Source organism: Scyliorhinus canicula, chromosome 8 (genome assembly GCF_902713615.1).
Source record: "Scyliorhinus canicula chromosome 8, sScyCan1.1, whole genome shotgun sequence".
Lineage (NCBI taxonomy): Eukaryota > Metazoa > Chordata > Chondrichthyes > Carcharhiniformes > Scyliorhinidae > Scyliorhinus > Scyliorhinus canicula.
The window spans coordinates 154,170,037-154,189,694 of NC_052153.1; the positions used below are offsets into that span (position 1 = coordinate 154,170,037).

The 19,658-nt window shown below is 46.6% G+C and overlaps 1 protein-coding gene across 1 annotated transcript in view; it reads right to left on the reverse strand.

The window, feature by feature from the left end:
• Positions 1-19,658, reverse strand: part of LOC119969932 (ankyrin repeat domain-containing protein 31-like) — a 273,205-nt gene that overhangs the window by 15,100 nt on the left and 238,447 nt on the right. Inside the window, exons 18-20 of the mRNA XM_038803900.1 lie at positions 14,035-14,123; positions 13,806-13,905; positions 5,109-5,205 (exon numbers count right to left, since the gene is read on the reverse strand). Coding sequence (XP_038659828.1) covers positions 5,109-5,205; positions 13,806-13,905; positions 14,035-14,123 — 286 coding nt within the window. The remainder of the gene's footprint in view (positions 1-5,108; positions 5,206-13,805; positions 13,906-14,034; positions 14,124-19,658) is intronic.

A 19,658-nucleotide genomic window follows, 5' to 3' on the forward strand; every position in this document is an offset into this window, starting at 1 on the left:
TGTCAAGTGGAATATGTCAGTCAAGGTGATAGGGTTGCTTTGCGTGCTGTTCCCACTAACATTTAAGTTCTAAAACATAATCTTTCGCAAACCAAGAAGTAATTGAACGGATTACGCTCCAGCAATGCTTTTTGTCATGGACTAGGTTTCAGAATACAATACAGAAGAGGCCTTCGGCTCATCAAGCCGAACTGACAAAAAACTACTCTGAATGTACACGAATCCCACTTCCCACCACTTTGCTCAAGGCATTGAATTTTATGACATTTCAAGCGTGCAAGTACTTTTTAAAGGTTGTGAAATCTCCCGCCTCTACTAACCTCCCAATAGTGCATTCCAGATTCCCACCACCCTCTGGATGAAAAGATTTTTCTTCAAATCCCCTCTAAACCTCCTGGGCTGGATTCTCCGATTTGAAGACTGAGTGGTGACGCCGGCGTGGTTTACGCCTGAAAAACGGCGCAAAAGCTGCACCGATCGTCCGTCTGGTGGGGGGCTAGCAGGCACTAGCGTAAAGCCCCCGGCCTTACCTGCGGATACGGCTGGAGAATTGCCGGGTCTGTGGCCGCGCCTGCGCACGGCAGCAGCCTGCAGCAGCCGCGCCGTGCAACATGCTGCCGACCGCGCGTGGACCCGGTCTGCCAAAAAATGCTCCCTCTTGACCAGGCTTGCCACCCCCGGACCACCTCCTAGCAGTGCCCCCAGCCCCCGGGGGGGGGGGGGGGGGGGGGGGGGGGGGGGGGGGTTGGTGCCAGCGGCATAACTGTTAGCACACTATGGCGATGTTGGACACTTTCTGTACCCACTCTCCTTCAGCAGCCACAATGCTGGTTTAACGATTTTTAAAAGCACAAATGAACCACGCAGTCGGGAACTCGGCCCATCGGTGGCAGGGAATCACAGAGTCTCCAGTGAATACCAGGTCAGGCCCGCTAATGATATGCGAATGGTGTTTATTGTACGTGCGTTCTGGAACGCATTGACGTCGCTGTCAAGGTGACGGAGAACTGCGATTTGGCTTCAAATCGGCACCCGCAGTGATTTTGGCATCGGAACCGATTCTCCGCCCAAATACGCCTCCCGATTTTGGCGTCAGCCAACGGAGAATCCCGCCCCCTGCCTTTCACCTTAAAATTATGCCCAGTTGTTATTGACCCTTCAAATAAGGGCAACAGCTCCTTTCCAGCCACCCTATCCATGCACCTCATAAACTTACACACTTCAATCAGGTCCCCCCTCAGCCTTCTCTGCTCCAAAGAAAACAACCATGTTTACCCAGCCTCTCTTCATAGCTAAAATGCTCCATCCCAGGCAACATCCTGGTGAATCTCCTCTGCACTCTCTCGAATGCAATCACATCCTTCCTATAGTGTGGTGACCAGAACTGAACACTGTACTCCAGTTGTGGCCTAACCAAAACCCTGTACAGTTCCAACATAATCTCCCTGCTCTTAGAATGAATGCCACCACTGATAAAGGCCATGAGCGGAATTCTCCGACCTCCGCCGGGTTGGAGAATCCCGCTCATGGCCTTTATTCTCTGGCGCCGTTTTTCGGGCCGGGGAGGGATTCACGCCACGCCGGTCGGGGACCGTTGGCAGCAGTCCGCCGGCAATTCTCCGGGCCCCAATGGGCTGAGCGGCTGTCTGTTTTTGGCCAGTCAGCCGGCGTGGGTTATGCATGGTCCCACACAGCGGGACCTGAGAGCTAAGTGTGCGGGGGTGGTCTGGGTGGGGGGGGACTCCGACCCCCAAGGGGGCCTTGGGACCCACCAATCTGCGGGCGGCCCTGTTCCGTGGGGGCATTTCTTCCTTCCGCGCCGGCCCCTTTAGGGCTCCGCCATGGCCGGCGCGGAGAAGAGAATTCCCCGTGCATTAGCCAAAATGCGTTGGCCAGTCTGCGCATGCCCGGAATCACACCGGCGGTTCCGCGCATGCGCGAGATCACAACAGCCATTCCACTCATGCGCCAACTCGCACCGTCCCTTCAGCACCGGCTGGTGCGGCGCCAAACCCTCTGCCATTCACCTAGCCCCCGAGACAAGAATTCCTCACCTTGGGGGCCCGTTGATGCCGGAGTCGTTGGCGCCGGTTTTCCCTCCGGCGTGGGGACCTAGTCCCCGGAAGGAAGAATCCCATCCATATGATTTCTTAACTACCCTATTCACCTGCCGCGCTGCCTTCAGGGATCAGTGGGCAATCGCCCCAAGATTCCTCTGAGCTTCCTAGTGTCCTAGTGCAATCCCTTGCCATGTTACTCCTTCCAAAGTGCATCACCTCACACTTTTCAGGATTAAATTCCATCTGCCACTGATCTACCCATCTGACCAATTCGTTTATATCCTCCTGTCACCTAAGATCTTCTTCTTCACTGTCAACCATCCGACCAATCTGCACCAAACCGCTGAAAGAGCACCCGACCTAGGCCCAGGCACCTCCCCAGGCACTTCCTTATAATCCCCATCTGAGCAGCCAACACTTACAGCCACCCTCATCTTAATGCATTCTGGCACAAAGACCATAAGACATTAGGCCACTCGGTCCATTGGGTCTGCTCCGCCATTAAATCATGGCTGATATTTTTCTCATCCCCATTCTCCTGCCTATTCCCATATTTCCTGATCCCCTTATTGATCAAGAACCTATCTATCTCTGTCTTAAAGACACTCAGTGATTTGGTCTCCACAGCCTTCTGCGGCAAAGAGTTCCACAGATTCACCACCCTCTGGCTGAAGAAATTCCTCCTCCTCATCTCTGTTTTAAAAGATCATCCCTTTAGTCTGAGATTATGCCCTCTGGTTCTAGTTTATCCTACAAGTCAGCTTCTCCATGTCCGCTCTCTCCAGGCCTCGCAGTATCCTGTAAGTTTCAATAAGATCCCTCCTTATCCTTCTAAACTCCAACGAGTACAGACCCAGAGTCCTCAACTGTTCCACATACGACAAGCTGATCTTTCCAGGGATCATTCTTGTGAACCTCCTCTGGACCCTTTCCAAGGCCAGCACATCCTTCCTTAAATACAGGGCACAAAACTGCTCACAATGCTCAAAATGGGGTCTGATCTGAGGCTTATGTAGCCTCAGATGTACATCCCTGCTTTTGTATTCTAGCCCTCTTGACATGAATACCAACATTTAATTTGCCTTCCTAACTGCTGACTGAACCTGCCCGTTAACCTTAAGAGAATCGTGAACAAGGACTCCCAAGTCCATTTGTGCTTCTCAAGGAACCCTCTATGATGTTATCCTTCTCTCCTCTCCACACAATAAGTTTCTAATACTTATAGCTCCCTACTTTTTCTCCATGCCGTGGTGAAGATGGGCAAAAAGGATATTTAACTCATATGAGTGAAGCACAAGACTGACTTCTTGGCGATTAACTATTAAGTAGTGCAAGCACATTTTGAGAATGCATTCACCTGGCCATGGCTTCAGCCCGTCAGTGTCACTATTCAAAGCCTTCCCAGTCTGTCAGTTTTGCTGAAGAAGTACTCCTCCCTGTGTATTCAGGGGGTTGACCTTGGCAAGATGCTGACAGCTTAGTGTATGGCTGCTCTGACAACTAAAGCCAGAATGTTGTTTAAAACAGCAACTAATTACTTATTTACTTCGGCTATTAGTTTTACAGCAGATTCATGAAGTTTCCCGCTTGCTTGCAGACCCACCAATGTAAAAACTGGAAATGAACGTGATGATGTTGGGACCCTGGTTCATGATCCCTTTGAGCAGGCTTAACAGTCTGTACATACTCTAACCCACCTCCCCTGTTAAAGTTGCCCCTTATCTGTTTGATTATTAATGCCCTCAGGGACTGAGCAACCTACCCAATTTAGACAGTAACCAATAAAATGCCAGCCTTTGGTAGAATCCACTCCTTCGGGTGAAAATTGTATTCTATTTATGTGCACAACATATTATTTGGGAACTGAAAATGAAAAAAAAATGAAAATCGCTTATTGTCACGAGTAGGCTTCAATGAAGTTACTGTGAAAAGCCCCTAGTCACCACATTCCGGCTCCTGTCCGGGGAGGCTGGTACGGGAACTGGCTCACATTTCAGTCCTTGTTGATATAATTTTTTTAAAATGTGCTGTTGTTTAGTTTGTATTACTAAACATAAACAGACTGACAGACCTGAGAGCTGTCAGCAGGAAGAAAATATTGCTGAAAATATTGATTTACAAAGTAGTAGCTTAGAAAAATGGAATTATATACAGGGTAGATGCAAAATATAATTATATTACTGGCAAAAGAATAGAAATGATGTAATTGGCTCCAATTTCATTTACAAATCCAGCATGCTCATTTGAAATTTAATTTGCTGCCTGTGATGCTTTATCTTTCAGCTGTTCGCCCATTTCCCCTTTACAGTGCATTAGCAATGTGCAATTGTATCTTTTCAAGCACAAGATACCAAATTTATAATTTAATCAGGGTATCAAACAATAAGACGTGTGTTTATTGGATCCTTTAGTACCGATCATAATCTCTGATGCAGTGAACTCCCTCCATTTCACCTTGCCAGCAATATTTTTTTGTTCATTCCTACCATCCCTTTTCTTTTATGTTAACCATTGGCTTTGAATTAAACTCCACAAGGAAATGAGAATTTCTAGTGCAGAAATTTGCAGGGTCGCAGCATGAACCAGGCACCCACACACAGTAGAATAGTGGTGAGCACTATGGCTTCACAGCACCAGGGTCCCAGGTTCATATCCCGGCTTGGGTCACTGTCTGTGCGGAGTCTGCACGTTCTCCCCGTCTCTGTGTGGGTTTCCTCCGAGTGCTTCGGTTTCCTCCCACAAGTCACGAAAGATATGTTATTAGGTCATTTGGACATTCTGAATTCTCCCTCCGTGTACCCGGACAGGTGCCGAATGTGGTGACTAGGGGCTTTCCACAGTAACTTCATTGCAGTGTTAATGTAAGCCTACTTCTGACAATAAAGATTATTATTATTAGATAGCACACCCCCCGTTTTTATGTTTAATAAAACAAATAGACAGAAAACCACGTGAGGCGCACTGGTGTGCTCCAGAATAGATGATACGTGATTTATAAAATCTACCATTATAATTGTAATTTATTTAGTTCAATAGTTTGTATCTTACCCAAATTTTTTGACAAGATCTTCCTTTTCAGCTTTATGTTTTGTAAGTATTTCATTTAAAACTGTCTGCACCTGTGACAACTCCAGTTCAAACTGAGCTGTTCCAAAAAAAAACAGATTAGATTATTCAATGTGACTAAATCTATACTACGCTCCACTGACATTTATCTATTGTATATCACTGTGATAGGAACCCCATTAACAGTGTACAGTTTTATTAGCTTATTTTGATGTCTAATTGAAATCGACCACGCTGGATTTGTAAACTTCTTATAATCTGTCTCAAAAAAAATCCAAGAGCGATTGCCAACAGAAAAGTTATCAAAGCAGATAAGAAGGAAAGCAGAACTAATGTTGGTAATCGGCCCAGCAGATCATGAAAAAGCTAGGAGACTATTTCTCAGAGGTGCACTGTATCATCCCAGCCAGTTATTAGCTCCAATGATTTCACAGTATCCCACATTTCACCCAGAATTATTCAACCACCGAGGCAATGGCACCCAGCAAACAAAGTTGATGTACCGTTTTTTTGTTGTCCATATGGACTTCAGTAAGACCTTTGACAAAGTCCCTCATGGTAGACTGGTACAAAAGGTGAAGTCACACGGGATCAGAGGTGAGCTGGCAAGATGGATACAGAACAGGCTAGGTCATAGAAGGCAGAGAGTAGCAATGGAAGGGTGCTTTTCTGATTGGTGGGCTGTGAATAGTGGTGTTCTGCAAGGGTCAGTGCTAGGACCTTTTCTGTTCATAGTATATATAAATGATTTGGAGGAAAATGTAACTGGTCTGATTAGTAAGTTTGTAGATGACACAAAGGTTGGTGGAATTGCGGATAGTGATGAGGACTGTCAGAGGATACAGCAGGATTTAGATCGTTTGGAGACTTGGGCGGAGAGATGGCAGATGGAGTTTAATCCAGACAAATGTGAGGTAATGCATTTTGGAAGGTCTAATGCAGGTAGGGAATATACAGTTAATGGTAGAACCCTCAAGAGTATTGACAGTCAGAGAGATCTTGGTGTACAGATCCACAGGTCACTGAAAGGGGCAACACAGGTAGAGAAGGTAGTCAAGAAAGCATACGGCATGCTTGCCTTCATTGGCCGGGGTATTGAGTATAAAAATTGGCAAGTCATGTTGCAGCTGTATGGAACGTTAGTTAGACCACACTTGGAGTATAGTGTTCAATTCTGGTCGCCACACTACCAGAAGGATGTGGAGGCTTTGGAGAGGGTGCAGAAGAGATTTACCAGGATGTTGCCTGGTATGGAGGGCATTAGCTATGAGGGGAGGTTGAATAAACTTGGTTTGTTCTCACTGGAACAAAGGAGGTTGAGGGGCGACTTGATAGAGGTCTACAAAATTATGAGGGGCATAGACAGAGTGGATAGTCAGAGACTTTTCCCAGGGTAGAGGGGTCAATTACTAGGGGGCGTAGGTTTAAGGTGCGAGGGTCAAGGTTTAGAGGAGATTTACGAGGCAGGTTTTTTACACAGAGGGTAGTGGGTGCCTGGAACTCGCTGCCGGAGGAGGTGGTGGAAGCAGGTACGATAGTGACGTTTAAGGGGCATCTTGACAAATACATGAATAGGATGGGAATAGAGGATTACAGACCCTGGAATTGTAGAAGATTTTAGTTTAGACGGGCAGCATGGTCGGCGCAGGCTTGGAAGGCCAAAGGGCCTGTTCCTGTGCTGTACTTTTCTTGGTTCTTTGTTCTTTGTTTGCAGCTGTGTGGAACCTTAGTTAGGCCACCACTTGGAGTATATTGTTCAGTTATGGTCACCACACTACCAGAAGGATGTGGAGGCTTTAGAGAGGGTGCAGAAGAGATTTATCAGGATGTTGCCTGGTATGGTGGGTATTAGCCTTGAGGGGAGGTTGAATAAACTTGGTTTGTTCTCACTGGAACAGCAGAGGTTGAGGTGCGACCTGATAGAGGTGTACAAAATTGTGAGTGGATAGTCAGAGACTTTTTCCCAGGGTAGAGGGGTCAATTACTAGGGGGCATAGGTCTAAGGTACGAGGGGCAAGGCTTAGAGGAGATGTACGAGGCAGGTTTTTTACACAGAGGGTAGTGGGTGCCTGGAACTCGCTGCCGGAGGAGGTGGTGGAAGCAGGGACGATAGTGATGTTTAAGGGGCATCTTGACAAATACATGAATAGGATGGGAATAGAGGGATACGGACCCCGGAAGTGTTGAAGATTTTAGATTAGACGGGCAGCATGGTCGGCGCAGGCTTGGAGGGTAGAAGGGCCTGTTCCTGTGCTGTACTTTTCTTTGTTCTTTGTTTCAACCCCAAGAGTTATGGACAAACATCAGCCAAACTTCAGTGCAACTGGTGCCGTTGATAGACTAACCACTAGGTCAGGTAGGGAACAACATGCGGTGCATATTCAAAAAAAGTAAGCATTGGGGTCATAGGTGCTGCACATAACAGCATTAGGAACAGGAGAATATTCAACAACTGGAGACAGCTGGGACATTTTTCATCTTTCATGGAATGTGGGTATCGCTGGCAAGGCCAGTGTTTGTTGCCTGTCCCTAATTGCCTTGAAAAAGTAGTGGTGAGCCTCCTTCTTAAATCATTGCCGGCCGTGTGGTGTAGGTACATTCACATTGCTGTTGGCTGGGGGTGGGGGGGTTCCAGGATTTTGATCCAGTGGCAGTGAAGGAACAGTGATATCATTCAAAGTCAGGACGATATGTGTTCCAGGTGTTGGTGTTTCCATGCCTCTGCTGCCCTTGTCCTTCTTGGTGGTAGAGGTTCCAGATTTGGAAGGTGCTGCCAAAGGAGCCTTGATGAGTTCCTCCACAGCATCTTGTAGATGTTACACATGATCTTATTAAATGGAGGAGCAGGCTTGACGAACCAAATGGCCTACGCCTGCTCATAGTATTTAAGTTCTATGTTCTTATGCATGGTGAGATTATTGAACTTCTTTTGGCACTGCCCTGCCGAAAATGCTGAGCAGCCAAAATCACCCCTCTAGTTTCAGATTGAGAAATACGTTATGATCAGGATGAGGAAGATCAAGCTGAGCATGAAATTCAGGAACAGATCTCTGCTCAATGGATGATCAACAATGGAAACAAATTTTTAGAAATCAGAACACTGACTGGATTTGTTTTAAAACAGCTGAGCATGGAGGGAGATTGGTATTCCTGGAGAATGAGATATCGCGAGCCGAGAGTCATTTCATTTAAACCTGCTTTGTGATATTGTGAAAGTTTTTACACTTGTGTGGCGAACACAGGAATCCAACAAAATCTGTGATTCCGGTGGAGCAATGGAAGTAAGAAATGCAATTTGGATCCACCGTATTTTCTCCCTGTATACATTAATCAGCAAATTGTGCTGATGGACGGGAAACTTTGGGCATTTGTTCAGGTGTTATGTACTACCCTGGCAAATCTGACAGAAGCGCCTGATAGGCCTAATAAGATTTAAATTTGATGGGCCTCATGCTGAGCCAAGGGAATTAATCCGCAAGGATTAGCATTCCCAAAGGAATTGATTGTCATTGTAACGATATTCCAGAGTGGCAGTCCAGATGATAAATTTAAATAGATTCCTGCTGCCCTCAAGCTAATCCAACCTCTGCCTTTCCCTTGCAATGGGTGCTGCTCCAAAATTGCATAGTCTCTGCAGATCAGGTTACTCTGTTGCGCCAATACTTATGCTGCATTTAACCCTAATATTTAAATAACCTTATCGCCCGGAATTGAGATGGTCTCACTGGAACATTACACTAACTGAAGGAAGTTCCAACCCACAGCACTTCTGCTATGTTTCATAAAACATGTCCCCCACCAAATCTTTCCAGTTATTTTTCTCTCTGTTTTAAAGAATGCAATAGTACCTTTGGAAAGCAAAATCAAAAAGCACGATCGCGATCATAAATTCCTGTTAATAATCTCAAGCAAAAGGAAATAAATCCAGTTCCAACTGCAGCTTATCGGAAATTCAATTCAATAATGAACAAATAAGTATTTCACTGGCCACATTAAACATTCCACTTATTGTTACACTATGCCTACAGCATCTGACCTTGAAAACCTTGGTAAATGTCACAAGCCACTTTTCTGTTGCTGGTTAGGACGCTTGGGGGTGGGGGAGGACGACTGTGGGAGAGTTAATGGTTAATTGGAGAATCAAAAGTTTCAGGTACTTGGTTTTTGCTTGCAGTGTGTCAACAGTTTTAGTTAGGCTAATTGTGATCGATGCTTGTATGTTGTACTGCCTTCAATGGCAGCTTTCAGAAGCCATGACTTTGTTGTGGTCTGGATTCTTTCAGAAGTGTGGAATTCTTTATTTTATTAGGTGCCAAGTGTGGTGGAGGCACTAAGCATGGTCTCTGATGGATAATTATCTGGATGCACTTAAAGCACAAGTCAATGTCCTAATGTCAAAATTGCAGCCTTTGGAACTACATATTTTTCCCCAAAAGCCCAGACAACTCAGTTGTAATAGGTGCCCCTTTCTAAAGTATCTCTGCCTAGCTATAGCTTTTCCCAAGTGGGAGGGTAGCCAAAATGGAGCGTAGCCCAAGTAATGTCATGAGCTATATCACCAAGTCACACCGTGGTCTAATTCCTACTCCTGTGGCATCTGCAATTTCTTCAAACACCATAACCTGGTCCACCCTGCTCATTTCTCCATTAAAATCATTATTGTACACCAACTCTCATGTTTCTTTTTTATTATTCGTTCATGGGATGTGGACATCGCGGCTGTGCCAGCATTTATTGCTCATTCCCAATTGCCTTTGAGGGGGCAGTTAAGACACACATTGTTGTGGATCTGGAGTCACATGGAGGCCAGACCAGATAAGGATGGCAGATTTCCTTCCCAAAAGGACATTAGTGAGCCACATGGATTTTTATGACAATCGACAATGGTTTCACGGTCATCATTTGACTTTTAATTCCAGATTTTTATTGAATTCAAATTTCACCATCTGCAGTGATTTGAACCTGGATCCCCAGAGCACTACTCTTGGTCTCTGGTTTAGTCCTTAGTCCAGTGACAATACCACTAGGCCACCACCTCTCCATGAGATATCCTCCATCCTTGCATCCCTCTGCATCTAAATTCATCTTTGATGAATTCAACCTCCAACTCTTTTGTCATGTGAGAGTACCTTTAAGAAATGGGTGTTTAAGAAAAGTACCTTTAAGAAATGGGTGTTTATTAGTGATGTCAGAATGTGGGTGAAGCTGGGCTGTCTGTCAGCTTTTTACTTTTGTTTTAGGCCGTTTGCTGCAGGGTGTGTTTTAGTTTCGTTTTCAAAGCTGAATAGCTGCAGACACAGACAGAAGGTGCATTTGTCTCTCTCTCTGTAATCTAAAGACTGTAAATCGATCCTTTGGTGATTTAAAACTAATAACTGCTCTCAATAGTGAGTTTAAACCTGATCTTTGTGTTTTAAAGGTTTTTTTAAGTCTTATGGATGTTAAAAGGGAAACTTAAAGGATTACTTAGTGTTGTATTCTTTGGGGGTTGTATTTAAATTGATGGTATTTGAATTGATGGTTGCGAAGATGTTCACTGTATGTTTAAAAAAGTTAACTTGAATAAATAGAATAAACATTGTTTTGCTTAAAAAAGTACTTTTCCATTTCTGCTCTCCCACACCTGTAGAGTGGGCCGTGTGCTCCCCATACCACAATCTATTAAAAGTTGTGGGTCAGGTGAACTCCATGATACACTTTGGGGTTCTCTAAACCCTGGCCCATAACACTTTTCATTCTTCTTTTCACTACCTTCTTGTTCTCTCTAAAATGTTCCCATCGCTATTAATCACCACCCCCAAATATTGCCAGCTAACATTGTCTCTCATCAAATAATTTTGACCACTGTTGATCGTTTTTTTCTCTCTCAGACCACCACAAAACCTGCTTACTCATTCCAATTGCTCTTCTTTCTACATCAACTCCTGGAAAAATCTCTCACCAAGTTGCTTACAACTCCACTTTTATCTTTGGCCATTCATTCATCAAGATGTCACAGATGATTTGCTCAACCATGCTCCCACCTCTATCCTTTTTTTATTATTCATTTACAGCATGCCATTGCAGAGGGCATTTGAGAGTCAACCACATTGCCGTGGATCTGGAGTCACAAGTAGGCAAGACAAGGTAAAGATGGCAGATTTCCTTCCCTAAATATCATTAGTGAACCAGGTGGATTTTTATGGCAATTGTTTCATGGTGATCATTAGACTTTTAATTTCAGATTTGCCGTGATGAGATTTGAACCTGATCCCCAGATCTTGCCCCGGGTTTCTGGATTACCAGTTCAGTGACAATACCACTATGTCACTGGCAGGCCAGTCAGCAACAGCGAGGCTAGGCAGCAGGTGAAAGCCATAAGCCAAGTTGAGGCAGCCAGAAAGCAGCCGCGAGCAGTGTGGGGAGTGACACAACCCAGCCAGGGCTGAGGAGGGAAGACCAGCCAGCAACAGCGAGGTGCAAGGCACTGGGGCTGGGCAAAAGCCAGCTGGACGGGATTTGGATTTGGATTTTGTTTATTGTCACATGAACCGAGGTACAGTGAAAAGTATTTTTCTCCGGGCTGCTTAACAGGTCATTAAGTACATGAAAATAAAAGAAAAGAAAAAGAAAATACATAATAGGGCAACACAAGGTACACAATGTAACTACATAACACCGGCATCAGGTGAAGCCTGCAGGGGTGTAGTGTTAATCAGGTCAGGCTATAAGAGGGTAATTTAGGACTCTGCTAACAGTGGGGAAGAAGCTGTTGTTGAGTCTGTTCGTGCGTGTTCTCAGACTTTTGTATCTCCTGCCCAATGGAAGAAGTTGGAAGAGTGGGTAAGCTGGGTTGGAGGGGTCTTTGATTATGCTGCCCGCTTTCCCCAGGGAGCAGGAGGTGGAGATGGAGTCAGTGGATGGGAGGAGGGTTTGTGTGATGGACTGGGTGGTGTTCACGACTCTCTGATGTTTCTTGCGGTCCTGGGCCAAGCAGTTGCCATACCAGGCTGTGATGCAGCCAGATAGGATGCTTTCTATGGTGCATCTGTAAAAGTTGATTTCCTTAGTTTCCTGAGGAAGTGTAGGCGCTGTTGTGCTTTCTTGGTGGTAGCGTTGGGGTGGGTGGACCAGGATAGATTTTTGGAGATGTGAACCCCTAGGAATTTGAAATTGCTAACCATCTCCACCTCAGCCCTGTTGATGCTGACAGGGGTGTGTACAGGACTTTACTTCCTGAAGTCAATGACAAGCTTTTTAGTTTTGCTGGTATTGAGGGAGAGATTGTTGTCGCTGCACCACTCCACTAGGTTCTCTATCTCCCTCCTGTATTCTGTCTCGTCGTTATTCGAGATCGTCAGCAAACTTGTAGATGGAGTTGGAACCAAATTTTGCCATGCAGGCGTGTGTGCACAGGGTGTATAGTAGGGGGCTAAGTACGCAGCCTTGCTGGGCCCCGGTATTGAGGGCTATTGTGGAAGAGGAGGTATCAGCAGTCATCGAGGAATGAGGGGAGCAGACGAAGGGCAACCCAACTTGCAGGGCTGAGGAAGGCAGGCCAGCAACAGCAAGGTGAGGCGCCAGATGAAAGCCACAAGCCAAGGTGAGACAGCCAGTCACCAGCCATCGAGGAGCAAGGCAAGCAGACAAGGGGTGACTACACCTCCAATGCTGAGGAGGACAGGCCAGCCAGCAGCTTGCCTCATGATGAAAGCCAAAAGGTGAGCCAGCCGTCATGCGGTGGGGGGAGGGGGGGGGGAAGGGGGGAGGGGGTGGCTGTGTGCTAATGATGAAGTTGAATGTGGTGCCCAATAAAGTGTAAATACACATTTTTGGTTTGCCCAAATAACAGCAGATCTGTTCTTCTAGGCCTCACCCTCATTTACTATAACCACTCAAGGATTATCCTAAACAGCAAAGATATCCCGCAGCTTCTTTTTGTTCCTATACTCTGACATCACTCTTCCCTGCCTAATAAGTGTGGGATTCATGGAATTCTTTGTCACCAGGATTGGGAGCCTATATTCAGTTGCCTCTGCTAGTTTCTACTCCTACTCAAGCCAAACCTTTACCTCATGACCCTCTATGCTATTCCTGAACACGCATCTCTCTCTGGATTCTCCCTCATGCCCTTTCCAAGTTCATCTTACTCTTGTTCTACTAATCACATTTCCAATAGACTACCTTCCCTTCCTGGCCACCATGCGAACTGATGTTGCTAACTGCTAGCTGTATCTCCACCACATGGACTGCAGCAGTTCAAGAAGACAACACAACATAAAATTTTCAAAGACAATTAGGGGTGGGCAATAAATGCTGGCCTAGCCAGCGCTGTCCAAATCCCACGAAAGAAATGATGAATGTATATACTATAAGGGATTCCCTCTTCTCAAGCACTGTCCCCCTCTCTTCCAAAATTGTTATCATCAAAAAACCCACCCTTGACTCCTCGGTCCTCACAAGCTACTGTTCCAACTCTAATCTCCTTTTCTTCTCCAAAGTCTCTATAGTGTCCTCCACTGCCACAGCACCAAAAGCCAAGATTAACATTCTCTTTGACTATGGTGCATTATCCGTCCTTGTCCACCTTGACTTTCCTGGAGCCTTTATCATGGCCGGTCACACCATTCTCAATTATCTTTAGAGCCTTTACTGACCTTTCACAAACCATGCCACCTGTAGATGCTATGGTTTACTGACCTGCATTTTCAGGCTCCTTGAGTTTACATTTCATCATTCTTTCTTGCTTCATTTCTACTTCATTCAACGTTAATATAATTGACTCATGCTGTGAAATATCCTGGAATAACAAATGAGCATTTTTGTTCACCAGTGTAGAGATTACACAAGACTTGTACTCTTTACCAGACCACGCCAGTCAAACCTTTCAGACTTATAAAGCATTTAATGTCCTGTTTGTGGCACTTACATAGTGGGGACTGCCTGAGCCCCTTGCATTTTGTAGAGTTGGTGGAGTTTGTTTATCATCGAAAGAGACACGGTTGTCAGTTGAAGAACCTGTAAAAACATATCATGTTGTCATGCTATGTGAACTATCATTTATGAGCTAAGACTTTATGGTGGAACAGTTGAGGAACAGTGGAGAATCTTCCAAGCGTTTTTTCACAGTGCTCAGCAAAGGTTTATACCAACAAAAAGGAAGGACGGAAGAAAGAGGGAAAATCGACCGTGGATATCTAAGGAAATAAGGGAGAGTATCAAATTGAAGGAAAAAGCATATAAAGTGGCAAAGATTGCTGGGAGATTAGAGGACTGGGAAATCTTTAGGGGGCAACAGAAAGCTACTAAAAAAGCTATAAAGAGTAAGATAGAGTATGAGAGTAAACTTGCTCAGAATATAAAAACAGACAGTAAAAGTTTTTACAAATATATAAGACAAAAAAGAGTGGCTAAGGTAAATATTGGTCCTTTAGAGGATGAGAAGGAAGTTTTAATAATGGGAAATGAGGAAATGGCTGAGGAACTGAACAGGTTTTTTGGGTCGGTCTTCACAGTGGAAGACACAAATAACATGCCAGCGACTGATAGAAATGAGGCTATGACAGGTGAGGACCTTGAGAGGATTGTTATCACTAAGGAGGGAGTGATGGGCAAGCTAATGGGGCTAAAGGTAGACAAGTCTCCTGGCCCTGATGGAATGCATCCCAGAGTGCTAAAAGAGATGGCTAGGGAAATTGCAGATGCACTAGTGATAATTTACCGAAATTCACTAGACTCTGGGGTGGTCCCGGTGGATTGGAAATTAGCAAACGTGACGCCACTGTTTAAAAAAAGAGGTAGGCAGAAAGCAGGAAATTATAGGCCAGTGAGCTTAACTTCGGTAATAGGGAAGATGCTGGAATCTATCATCAAGGAAGAAATTGCGAGGCATCTGGATAGAAATTGTCCCATTGGGCAGACGCAGCATGGGTTCGTAAAAGGCAGGTCATGCCTAACTAATTTAGTGGAATTTTTTGAGGACATTACCAGTGCAGTAGATAACGGGGAGCCGATGGATGTGGTATATCTGGATTTCCAGAAAGCCTTTGACAAGGTGCCACACAAAAGGTTGCTGCATAAGATAAAGATGCATGGCATTAAGGGTAAAGTAGTAGCATGGATAGAGGATTGGTTAATTAATAGAAAGCAAAGAGTTGGGATAAATGGGTGTTTCTCTGGTTGGCAATCAGTAGCTAGTGGTGTCCCTCAGGGATCCGTGTTGGGCCCACAATTGTTCACAATTTACATAGATGATTTGGAGTTGGGGACCAAGGGCAATGTGTCCAAGTTTGCAGATGACACTAAGATGAGTGGTAAAGCGAAAAGTGCAGAGGATACTGGAAGTCTGCAGAGGGATTTGGATAGGTTAAGTGAATGGGCTCGGGTCTGGCAGATGGAATACAATGTTGACAAATGTGAGGTTATCCATTTTGGTAGGAATAACAGCAAACGGGATTATTATTTAAACGATAAAATATTAAAGCATGCCGCTGTTCAGAGAGACTTGGGGGTGCTAGTGCATGAGTCACAGAAGGTTGGTTTACAAGTGCAACAGGTGATTAGGAAGGCAAATGGAATTTTGTCCTTCATTGCTAGAGGGATGGAGTTTAAGACTAGGGAGGTTATGTTGCAATTGTATAAGGTGTTAGTACAGCCACACCTGGAGTATTGTGTTCAGTTTTGGTCTCCTTACTTGAGAAAGGACGTACTGGCGCTGGAGGGTGTGCAGAGGAGATTCACTAGGTTAATCCCAGAGCTGAAGGGGTTGGATTATGAGGAGAGGTTGAGTAGACTGGGACTGTACTCGTTGGAATTTAGAAGGATGAGGGGGGATCTTATAGAAACATTTAAAATTATGAAGGGAATAGATAGGATAGATGCGGGCAGGTTGTTTCCACTGGCGGGTGACAGTAGAACTAGGGGACATAGCCTCAAAATAAGGGGAAGTAGATTTAGGACTGAGTTTAGGAGGAACTTCTTCACCCAAAGGGTTGTGAATCTATGGAATTCCTTGCCCAGTGAAGCAGTTGAGGCTCCTTCATTACATGTTTTTAAGGTAAAGATAGATAGTTTTTTGAAGAATAAAGGGATTAAGGGTTATGGTGTTCGGGCCGGAAAGTGGAGCTGAGTCCACAAAAGATCAGCCATGATCTCATTGAATGGCGGAGCAGGCTCGAGGGGCCAGATGGCCTACTCCTGCTCCTAGTTCCTATGTTCTTATGTTCTTAAACCGGAAGTAAACATTAGTGCCTGTATGTATAGATAAGTATTCTAGCATCCGACCACAGGTGTTGTGACGATAGGAGAAGATTACTGGAAGATGGCCACATGGTGAGACAGGACGCATTCTAGCATCTGACCACAGGTGGCGTGGTGATAGGAGAAGGTCACTGGAAGACACCCACATATGAGAGATGTATTCTCCTGGACAGCACAGAAAGAGACAAGCTGGGCAGCAGTCACAGATCGAGCAGCTCCTCAGTCAACAGTAATTATTGATAGTTAATCATAGTTGTTTGTATCCAACTGTAATCTTAGTAGACATCATAGAAACCCTTTAGTGTTTTAGATAATTAATAAATAGTTTTGTTCATTTACAAAGCTGTATATTCTCTGATCACTTCAACTACAAAGACCTTGCCATTTGTGCCTACAGAGAACATTACAAATGTGTCTATTTGGAGAGACATCAAACCTAAATTTACCAAACAGTGATCCTTGTTTACTGGACAGAGGGGTGAGGGGTTGGTATCTCTCCTGTGATGCAACTTGATTTTGCAGCAGCGCCTTTTGCGATGCAACATTTATTAAATTCACATGTATAGCGCAATGACAGAAAAAAAAATTCAAACTATACCGGTAGATAAAAATGTTTCATATCAGAGATCACCTGTTTTCACACCTCCACCCGACTATTCTATCCCTTGGAGAGTGGCCTGCTGACAAGTTGTGCCACAGGGATGTAGTAAACATTCTGATGAAAGATCATCGACCTGAAGTTAACTTTCTCTCTCTAGATGCTGTCGGACTTGCTGAGTATTCCCTGCTCTGCCTGTGATTTTTTTTTAGATTGCCTACCCAGAGTCTGGTTCATGCTTCCAGTTTGGATTTGTTTCATTCCCTCCGGCTTGGTGACAGCTGACAAAGTTTTAAAGCTGTGTAAGGAATTATATCTAAGTGCATTGCCAAATCTATTTGGACGTGTTCCAGGAGGTTGCACTGCATGATTTCCCGTATGGGGTGATCAGTCATTCTAAATACTTGCCATTACAGGGCTGGTTATAAAGAAGAGTGATTTGATTACCCTGTGTTTTAACTCCTTGCTTATTGTCAATTACCAACCAGGGGCATAGCTAGAGGTGTATCTTCGGGGACGGGGAAAGTAAGTTCTGAGCCTTGATGTTGTGCACTTTTCCTGCTTTACAACAAGAAACTGACAGCTGCCCATGCAAGACCAAGCCCATTGAGGGTATGGAGTTCCTCAACTCAGGGGCAAAGAAAGGTAGCGACATATGAAATAGCTGTGCACAGCACCTAATCTTTGTTTTATCCAAACACAACGGTGTATGGATGGGCAGCACGGTAGCATTGTGGATAGCACAATTGCTTCACAGCTCCAGGGTCCCAGGTTCGATTCTGGCTTGGGTCACTGTCTGTGCGGAGTCTGCACATCCTCCCCGTGTGTGAGTGGGTTTCCTCCGGGTGCTCCGGTTTCCTCCCACATTCCAAAGATGTGCAGGTTAGGTGGATTGGCCATGATAAATTGCCCTTAGTGTCCAAAATTGCCCTTAGTGTTGGGTGGAGTTACTGGGTTATGGGGATAGGGTGGAGGTGTTGACCTTGGGTAGGGTGCTCTTTGCAAGAGCCGGTGCAGACTCGATGGGCCGAATGGCCTCCTTCTGCACTGTAAATTCTATGATTTTGTTTTTAATTTTTTTTTTTAATTTTTTTTTTTTTTATTTTTTTTTTAAAATTTAGATTACCCAATTTTTTTTCCAATTAAGGGGCAATTTAGCGTGGCCAATCCACCTACTCTGCACATTTTTGGGTTGTGGGGGCGAAACCCACGCAGACACGGGGAGAATGTGCAAACTCCACACGGACAGTGACCCAGAGCCGGGATCGAACCTGGGACCTCAGCGCCGTGAGGCTGTTGTGCTAACCACTAGGCCACCGTGCTGCCCTGTAAATTCTATGATGATAACAACACACACACACAAAGGGCGAAATTCTCCGCGGACCGACGTGACGCCCATTTCCGGCGGGGAAAAGCGATGTGGATGACTCCGGCGTCGGGGCCTTCTTTTAAGCCGGTAATCTCCGTTCCCGAAAGGGCCAGCAGCGGACTGACGCGATACGCGCCAGTTTCACCAGCTGCGGAAGTGGCGAGTCCCGGCGTTTGTGTGGTGGGGAGAGAGAGACCCGCCGTTGTTGGGGGTTGGGGGTGGGGGGGGGGGAGAGAGACCCGGTGTTGTTGGGGGGGGGGAGGAGGAAGAGAGACCCGGCGTTGTTGGGGGTTGGGGGTGGGGGGGGGGGGGGGAGAGAGACCCGGTGTTGTTGGGGGGGGGGGGGGGGGGGGGGAGGAGGAAGAGAGACCCGGCGTTGTTTGTGGGGGAGGGGGAGGAAGAGAGACCCGGCATTGTTTGGGGGGGGGAGGAAGAGAGATCCGGCGTTGTTGGGGGGGGGAGGAAGAGAGATCCGGCGTTGTTGGGGGGGGGGGGGGAGGAAGAGAGACCCGGCGTTGTTGGGGGGGGGGGGGAGGAAGAGAGACCCGGCGTTGGGGGGGGGGGAGGAGGAAGAGAGACCCGGCGTTGGGGGGGGGGGGGGGGGGGAGGAAGAGAGACCCGGCGTTGGGGGGGGGGGGGGAGGAGGAGGAAGAGAGACCCGGCGTTGGGGGGGGGGGGGGGAGGAGGAGGAAGAGAGACCCCCGGCGTTGGGGGGGGGAGGAGGAGGAAGGGAGACCCGGCGTTGGGGGGGGGAGGAGGAGGAAGGGAGACCCGGCGTTGCGGGGAGGGGAGAGGGGGAGGAAGAGAGACCCGGCGTTGGGGGGGGGGGGGGGGGGGAGGAGGAGGAAAGAGAGGACCGGCGTTGGGGAGGGGGGAGGAGGAGGAAGGGAGACCCGGCGTTGCGGGGAGGGAGAGGGGGAGAGGGAGGGAGGGAGGGGGGCGGTTGCGGCGTTGAGTTGAGAGGAGAGGGGAGAAGGGGGTTACCTGCATTGAGAGGAGGGGGAGGGAGGGGGTTACGGCGTTGAGTTGAGAGGAGGGGGGGAGGGGGTTGCGGCGTTGAGTTGAGAGGAGGGAGGGAGGGAGGGGGTTGCGGCGTTGATTTGAGAGGAGAGGAGAGGGGGGCGGAGTTACCTGTGTTGAGAGGAGAGGGGGGGAGGGGGTTACGGCGTTGAGTTGAGAGGAGAGGGGAGAAGGGGGTTACCTGCGTTGAGAGGAGGGGGAGGGAGGGGGTTACGACGTTGAGTTGAGAGGAGGGGGGGGAGGGGGTTGCGGCGTTGAGTTGAGAGGAGGGAGGGAGGGAGGGGGTTGCGGCGTTGATTGAGAGGAG